An 8,745-nucleotide genomic window follows, 5' to 3' on the forward strand; every position below is an offset into this window, starting at 1 on the left:
TTTAAGTGTTATGAAGACTTGTAAGATAATCAAAGAGTAATTGCAATGAGGAGCACTTTTAGAGTTAATAATTAAGTATATAACAATATTTTAATTGTAGCAAAATCTAGACTATTGTTGATAAATTTTATGATTGATACACTCCTATTAACTAGCAATAAGACTCTAAGAGCTAGATTTAGGATTTTCTATTAATGCAATTTTTTTTACATTGTGTTATATCTGCAAATACTTTAGGTTTAATTGATATATTTGCAATGGTCCCTAATGGTGGGTATTATTAAAATTACCACTTTTCTTCAACCAAACGTTATTGAAACTGCAAATTCAAAATCCCAAGAATGATTCGATATAAGAACGTGTGAAAATTTCAAATGGATCAACTATACATAAGTCATGTTTTCTACTTCATGCCTGATTGAATCAAAAAGCATCGTCGACAGATATCGCTCGCCAGAGCTTGGGAAGATGACCTAAAAATGGAGGATGAAAAAGAAAATCACCTCAAATATATGCTAGGATAGGTTTTCGATTTAAAAAACGCTTATTGTTTCTTAACTTACACAAAAGTAACAACTTAGTTTTGAACTTTAGTTGGTAACTATTTAGTTCTATAGTTAGAATTTTATAACAATTCAATTCCTTAGCTTTAAAATTTAATAATTTAGTTCATGTACTTTCACATTTATAATGATAAAAATTTTGTTAATATTTAATAGAATTTCTTACATATATTTCTATATGTAATAAACTAACTATGGACCAACTGTATTTATAAACTACAAAGACTAAAGTCGTTAGATGATAAAAATTACCGATTAATGTTAATAGAAATTTTTAAAGTAGGGATTAAATTGTTACAAATTTAAAAGTATAGAGACTAAGATGTTAAATCCTAAAGTTTAAGAACTATATTGCTACTTTTACGAAAGTTTAGGGACTATAAGTATTTTTTTTTTTTTTTTTAACCTATTCTCAAATCTTATTTGCAAATGAAGGTAAAATATGACTTACAACGATAAGTTTTCCTTCACTCTCTGGTCTCTTTGCAACCTTTAATGCAGCAGCTGCTGCTGCACCTGATGAAATTCCCACCTACAAAAGGAAAAAAAGAGTAAAAGCCAAAATTTAAAACGAAAAAAATGTCTGTATTTTCACAAAAATACATAAAATAAAGTCCTCATAGATTGAGTACATACAAGGAGGCCTTCCTTTAGTGCAAGAAGCTTTGCAGTTTCAATTGCTTCCTCACTTGAGACCTGAAAACAGCCAAATGCATTTCTATCTCAAAGAAATAAGGATCTTGTTGCCTACTTGTGATGCTATATTAGAAGAGCAAGTAGAAAAACAAAACCGTTTAAGACGTTTGAACTATTTTCTTACGAGAATACTTAAAATTGTAAATATACTTGGTACGACTATACTATCTATACATTTAAATCATTATATAATCTGCCCCACACGCGATATTAAATAAACACTTTGACAATAATTTTTTCCCCATATTGTCCTCCATGCCAATCTAAAGCGAATGGAAGGATATTCTACCAATCACAATTTCAGGGCAGACAAAACATGTCAAGTGTTACATTATTTGATATCAGTTGTGAAAGGGGTTGGAATCCGAGAATAGGTTAGTGGATAAGACATTTATTATCCCTCTAAAAGTCGATGGTTTAATTTCATATCTGACAATATGTTGAACTAACAAAAAAAAAGTTATTGTCGAGTGTTAACTTTATAAGTATTAAGAGTTAGTGAGAACGGCCATTGGGCACCAATGAATAGTATTAAAGTGGAAGTTACTTGCAACAACTTCACTCAGCGTGATCGGATTGACGTTGTGAGCAACTGAGGGCCAAACATATGGGGGGAGATGGAGAGACTGTTGATATATTCTGCTTCGAACAGTTGGTTTATAAATTTGAGAGAGTAACATCTCTTGAAAATTTTTCAATTGGTTAAGACATTATAGTCTTGATTGCGAATTAAAAAGAAAGCCCCATGTCATGAGCGAACTTTTGAATAGAAAGGAATATGGCAACACACAAAGAGTAATCTTAAAAGTACTGCATCATATCATTATTGAAAGAACTTCTTTGGACAAGCATGTTCAAGGCTGACCTGAATAACTTCATCATAGACTTTGACATCAAGAACAGGAGGGATGAAGCCAGCTCCAATTCCTTGAATGAGATGCTTACCTATAATCATAAAAATGATGGACTATAAACTTTTGTCACAAATCATGTGGTACCATAAATTAAAGTAGCAATTGCATATATGGCAATATAAAAAAAATTATAGCAAATCTAGCCCTACGTAAAACAATTTAGCAAGTGTGTCACAATTCAAACTTTTATCGATGTCTATCACTAATTAAAGCCTATCACTCATAAACATAGCGATGGTTGAGGTCTATTACTGATGAACTCTATCTCATAAACTTATCACTTACTAATGTTCATCAGTGATCTATATACATTTATTGAAGTATTCAATGATAAGTTTCTATCATAAATTGTTTGCATGCTTTTTTATTTTTTTTGTTATGGATATACATTATTAATAAAATAGAAAAACTCTATCAACTTCTGTTCTCTTCTATCTTTGATTATTTGTATGTTCATCTACTATTAAATCTATCATTCATATACCATACATTATAATTAAAAATGGCATTTCAATGACATATAAATTACTTTCTATTCATGTTTGTTTGCATGCCTACGTATTATAAGGTTTATCATTGATTTATCATATCAATAAATTAGAAAATATATAAATTTTGTTTTCAATAATTTTACTATTAATTATATAGTCAATAACTATCAATATTAACATTATTTAGAATTTATATTTTAATAACTATTTGCACGTTACGTTACTATTAAAATATATTGCTAATAACTATCAATAGAATAAAAAAATGTGTATATTCAACCTAATTTTCTACTAATGGTTGTTTGTATGCTTATTTGCTATTAATTCTACTGCCCACATACCATATCAATAGGATTAAAAATAGTACATCTATGATATTTGATCTTTTTTCTTTCTTTTAGTGGTTGTTTGCATGCTCAAATAACAATAAATTACTTATAGTAATGTGTCATTAATATACCATATATATATGTGTGTGGGGGTAGATATAGAAGTATCATTGTATCAATCATAGATGTCTATCAATAATAACATGAAATCGTTCTATCAGAAATAGACATAAAATAATATACCAAATATGAAAAAATGGTTGCCAAAAGACATAAAAAATAGTCTTATCATTATTAAAAAAACGATCATTTTAGCGGTCTATTGAAAATATACATAAAAATTATTCAACAAAATAGACATAAAAATGGTCAATAAGTGGTGGACATACGCTCTATCTGATTGACATAAATTTGTGTGACATGTGCAAATATGGCTACTAATTTTGTCATTGCCACCCATTACAATCATCCTAAAGAAAACTTACTAAGTAGATTATAAATAAAAGAAATAAGGGGAAAATACTAAGTCCATAGATTTTGAGAATTGTTTCTATTTGATCCCTCAGTTTCAAAATGTTACACTTTACCCACAAGTTTTGAGTTTAGCTTTTATTTGATCCATAGGTTTTAAGAAATTGTACTTTTATCCCTATGTTTTGCGTTTGGTTTCCATCTCGTCCCGAAGTTTTAAATTTTACACTTTTACCTTTGAGTTTTCACTAATACTCACTTTGGGTCCTTGTCGTGTCTTGCCATATCAGACACAGAAAAATTTTATAATAAAATAGTGGACATGACGGCTGGATTGGAGGGGCATTCAAGGTAAAAGCAATATTTTAAACTCTAATTTCTCAATCATCCAACATTGCCGGCAACTTTGGCTTCTTTTTCTTCCCCATTTCTGTTTTTTTTCCCCTGTTTAGCACACCTTCCGTTTTATCCTTCTTTTTTTTTCATTTATGTTATGTTCTTCTTCCCTTTTTATCTTCTTTTTTCCATTTCTGTTTTTCTTCCTTTTATTAAATCTTTTTTTTTTATACTTTTGTTTTTGTCTAACAATAGTTACATTTTTTTTATTTAAAATTAGGATGACGAAGTCTCTTCTAGACATACTGAAATTAATTAAAAAATTACTGCAGAAGATGAAATGAAAGTCTTGTGGCAATAAAACTGGGAGTGTAAGTTCTTGGGGAAGTTTCTTCTCTTGTGTTAATTTTCTATCACAAGTCCACAGTACTGTGATATTTTTTTTGAAAGGTATTGTAATTAAAGTGTGGGATGGGGGAATCGAACCTCAAACCTTGAGGTCAATAATATGAACACTATGCCAATTGAGCTATGCTCTAGAGCGTTGACCCACAGTACCGTGATATTTTAGTTCAATCAAACAATAAAATGTGAATCTGCAGAACATTTTCACAATCATTTCCAAAAAAAAATGGAACACCCAAAGAAAAGTAGTTTGGAATAAGAACTGACCAGGTTGTCCTCCACTTAGCACAGCACTCTCTGCTGGTTCCACTGCATAAACCTACAAATTTACAAAGGTTAATTGATGTCCAGGATTATCCATCAATGGCCCATTTGTTAATGTTCTTAGTTCTTGTTTCCAAATCAAGAAATAAGGAGAACAATATCAATGACCACCCTTAAGCCTTGTTTGATATCATTTACTTTCCAAAAAATGTGTTTGTTTTCTCACAATTCTTTACAATGATTTTCTTCTTTCAAGCATCAAATGACCTCCTCTAGGCTTAATTTGATAATTATTTGATTTTTGAAATTTGTGTTGGCTTTCCTACCAGTGTTTGTCAAGAAATATTAGCCAAATTTGAAACACTTACAACTTTTTAAAAATCAATTTTTTTTTTCAAAACTTGACTTGGATTTTAAAAGATAAAGTAGATAACAATATAAAGGAATTCTTAGGTAGTAGTATTTATAAGCTTAATTTTCAAAAATCAAAGGGCTATCAAACAAGGTCTTAGTGTCTCGTTTCTGTTTCTGAGGAGAAAAACTAACAAGGGGACCTTAATGTCTGGGTTCTGTTCCTTGAGAAAATTCCCCGCACCAGTTATCGTCCCCCCAGTTCCAATCCCCACAACCAAAGCATCGACTTTTCCTCCTGAGTCTTTCCATATCTCTGGCCCAGTGGTTTCATAATGAATCTAAAGAACAAAAATGGATGCAAAATGACTCAAAACAGAATTATATATCTTTTTGAGATCACAAACTAAACAAAACAAACCTTTGGATTAGATGGATTTTCAAATTGCTTCAGAAAATAGCTATTGGGTGTGACTTTCATTATCTCCTCAACCTTCTTTAGAAGCCCTTCAAGCCCTGCTGCAGGGTCTGTGATGTACAGCTCAGCTCCGAAAGCTCGAAGAAGAATTCGTCTTTCAAGACTATATGAAGCTGGCATAACTACAATAAGTTTGTAGCCCTTTAGTGCTGCAATGCTCGCTAGTGCAATGCCCGTGTTACCACTCGTAATCTCGATTAAGACAGTCTTTTTCCACAAAAGAAATATATGTACAAGACAGATCAGGTAGTAGATCAAATATATGACTTCAAGTTCAGCAATTTGGTTTACAAGGCATTCTAATTGCATCAAGCACAAAAATCAATTGCCAATTCAAGTGGTGGCCTAATTTCTTCAAAGAATAAAGAAAGAAATGAAGCATTTCTTACTACCTTTCCTGGTGTAATCAGGCCCTTATCCTCTGCATCTTGAATCATACTCTGCCCGATCCTACATTGAAAACTTGCACACTTCATATCTCAAAAACCCCTCATACTCTAATGCAAAATCACATTGATATTATTAGATTTCATTTGATAATGTTTTTGTTTTTGGTTCGCTGTGTTCTCAAAAATTAACCTTATGTTTTCTTTGTTTAAGCTTCTTGCCTATTCAAAAGCAGCAACGAAAATGGAAACTACAAACATTACGATATGTGAAAATTTTTATAACAAAAGGACTCTAAACCTGTCTTTAACGCTAGAACACGGCTCCATCATCTCTAGTTTAGCAGCGATATGAGCAAAACAACCATCAGCCACTTTACTTAGATATACCATTGGAGTATTACCTATTAACTGCAAGAATCCCAACCATACTCAAGATAAAGAGCATTGTCCAAGTGAGAAAAATTCAAGAACAAGAATGAAATTCGAAAATGAGTTAACCAACTCGTAGAAAGAGAATTACTTCAGTGATATCTTTCTTGATTCCTCCTTTCTCTTCCATGCTTTTAGTTTGCACTCCAAACGTTCAGCAAATCAACTAGTAAAAAGGGTTCAAAAAACAAAGAAGAAAGATATGTGGGACCATTCAAGCATCAACATTAATACATGGATACTTCTTTCTTCATATATAAATAGTACCTCAAATAACAAGGTCCAGCATTTAATAATCCAGATGTCAAGAACTAAATATTCCCTATGATCTGTAAAATAGCAGAACAAATAGCCACTGGGATGGGAGGATTTGAACTTCTGACCTCTTGGTTGACATATCAGGCCATAACTAGTAGAGTCATGCTCAGGTTGACATATTCATTTCTATTATCATGACATAGCCCATTAGTTTAGCTACATTCTCATGCATAATCTAACGAACAAGACAAGACAACTAAATACACTAATGAACAGACCAGGTCAACATACCATAATATCATTAACAAGAAAAACTAAACAGAAGCATAATCTGAAGTCCAGAAATGGGATTAAATTTTCTTTTTAAGTTGAAAGTGCAGAATAGATGAAACCCTCAAAATGCAGGGAGTAAAGTAATAAGCCAACCGAAAAAACATTGGCAGAATTAGTACAAAACAAAAAAAAATTTGACTAGAATCAGAGGAAGGAATGGATGAGATGATTTAAAAAAGAGATCCAATATCAAAGAGGTAAGAATTACCAGTGATTTTAAGCAGAAATTAACATAGAAAATGGAAAAAAAACAAAAAAAAACAAAACAATCCAACTTCAACTAAAAAACAACCACACAGTCATGAACATACAAAAAAGGGAAAGAATAACTTTCAAGAACTTCTGAAAGAAACAAACCTTTGTAAGCAACAAAACCCCACAAAAGTTTAGCTCAAAAAACCCTTCAGAAAGCTGATTTAAGGAGCTTTAGGGTTCCAAACCTTTGGGATCCATGGAGAAATGGAAGAGACTTTCAAAAGGGAAATGAAATGATAAATGTCTTTTTGCCTTTTTTTTGTTCCTTGCAATGTCCGAGAAATTGACAGGAAGCCGAGTGGGGCTTAATGATCTCATTGGTTTTGGCATTATCCATTTTTCTTTTGGTCCATCATCTATGTTATGCTAAAATTTTGCTTTTTATTTGAAGGAAGATTTCTTGAGAGTTGCTGAGAGTCACACACATTACAATAGCAATGTGAACTGAATATGAAGGGATTTCGCTACCAAAACTGTTTAATTATTTTGGCATTCATTTCATGTGATAGGAGCTTGTGTGGGCCATGTGGTAATCTTTAGTGTGATATTTTTGGGATTTTTACATAAAAACGGTTTAGGTCCGATATTAAAAAATGTCTAAATTTAAATTTTTTCAAGAAAGGCGTTTAATATTAATTTTAGATAAATTTATCATTTTTTATTATTTTTATTCTTGATTTTTATATATATTTCCCTATTTTCAAAATTTTCTTAATGATGGAGAGAATATTTATTTCATATGATTTTTTTTCATATTTTCAAATGGAGAGAGAAAATGCATTTATTTGTTGAAATTTTTTCCTTTATTTAATTTAATTGGAGAGAGAAAATACATTTAATGATTTTTTTTCATATTTTCATTGGTTTCACATTTTTTCTACAGATTTATGGTTATTTATGAAGAAAATCTCAACAGAGATCTCTATGAGCAGATGAAGTGGATCGTTCCAAATCCTATTCAGAATGAACACAAACATTTTATAAACTTAAACAGAAACAAACAAGTTATGCATAAACAGAAATTACAACATGCTACAAGAGGATACAAGGGATAGAGTATGCGTACATTTGAAGAACTATTCTTCAAGTATCTCTCGATCAGTTTCCAATGTGTCCAAAACAGCACTCAAACGCAACGATTAGAACACGACCTCCACGAACGTCTTGATGCACCTCGAACCCAATCGAGTCCAACTCGATCCACGAATAAATTTAGAACACCACCACAATAGTTATCTTGGTATTCTCGATGTGAGAATCCAAGAGTTGTGGGCTATGTATGATCTTGGATTGAGGAAGATAAGAGGTATACGATCGAGTAAGTGGGAGATGAAGACTGTCTATCGTATAGACGATGTACTCAATCGTTTAAAAGGCGGCAACCTATTGTATAGATTTTGCTTCTCGATCGTGTAGAGACGGTCAACGAGTAACTATCGTATAGTCAACTCTTAGTTCGATCGTGTATGCTCTCAACGCTATTGCTTAGTAAAAACACTTTTTACTTGATAGCCTTTTTTTTTAGATTAATCCAAAATGAATCAACTTCTAATTTTGGAAAACAATTTTTCTTTTATCTCATAGTTACCATAAAACTTCCAATAACCTCCTACTCAAAACGGTTATTAGAGAAAAAGAATTAATTATCATATAATTAATATATTATAAATAAATATGATAATCAATTTATCATATTATATTTATAACCTATACTTTAAACATTTCAGCATATAAAACATATAAATCATAGTTCTTTTTCTATTTTATGGTACTTAATATAAAT

At 31.3% G+C, this 8,745-nt stretch overlaps 1 protein-coding gene across 4 annotated transcripts; it reads right to left on the reverse strand.

Annotated features, from left to right (window-relative positions):
* Positions 1–249: 249 nt before the first annotated feature.
* LOC120070916 (cysteine synthase-like) lies at positions 250–7,385 on the reverse strand. Of its 4 annotated transcripts, XM_039022824.2 has the most exons (12): positions 7,065–7,385; positions 6,384–6,560; positions 6,208–6,282; positions 5,986–6,095; positions 5,691–5,748; positions 5,242–5,505; positions 5,024–5,161; positions 4,473–4,524; positions 2,125–2,204; positions 1,200–1,259; positions 1,015–1,095; positions 250–473 (listed from the first exon to the last, which is right to left on the reverse strand). In XM_039022824.2, the coding sequence occupies exons 3-12, from the start codon at positions 6,244–6,246 to the stop codon at positions 384–386; spliced, it is 972 nt and encodes a 323-aa protein (XP_038878752.1). In that variant the 5' UTR covers positions 6,247–6,282; positions 6,384–6,560; positions 7,065–7,385; the 3' UTR covers positions 250–383. The 4 variants fall into 4 exon arrangements, with proteins under 4 accessions (XP_038878752.1, XP_038878751.1, XP_038878753.1 ...); XM_039022823.2 differs by lacking the exon at positions 6,384–6,560; XM_039022825.2 differs by lacking the exon at positions 5,024–5,161 and having other exon boundaries at positions 7,065–7,316.
* Positions 7,386–8,745: the final 1,360 nt, after the last annotated feature.

This window comes from Benincasa hispida, chromosome 2, assembly GCF_027475165.1.
Source record: "Benincasa hispida cultivar pf3 chromosome 2, pf3_genome.v1.1, whole genome shotgun sequence".
In the NCBI taxonomy this organism is placed as follows: Eukaryota; Viridiplantae; Streptophyta; class Magnoliopsida; order Cucurbitales; family Cucurbitaceae; genus Benincasa; species Benincasa hispida.

What these genes read in the sequence shown, in the direction of transcription:
- LOC120070916 (XM_039022823.2), bottom strand. Translation starts at nt 6,246, where the DNA reads ATGGAAGAGAAAGGAGGAATCAAGAAAGATATCACTGAA. An exon ending in GCTAAGTGGAGGACAACCTG is followed by an intron (nt 2,205 to 4,472) that starts GTCAGTTCTTAT and finishes TTATGATTATAG; the next exon opens with GTAAGCATCTCATTCAAGGA. An exon ending in TCTATGATGAAGTTATTCAG is followed by an intron (nt 1,260 to 2,124) that starts GTCAGCCTTGAA and finishes GGCTGTTTTCAG; the next exon opens with GTCTCAAGTGAGGAAGCAAT.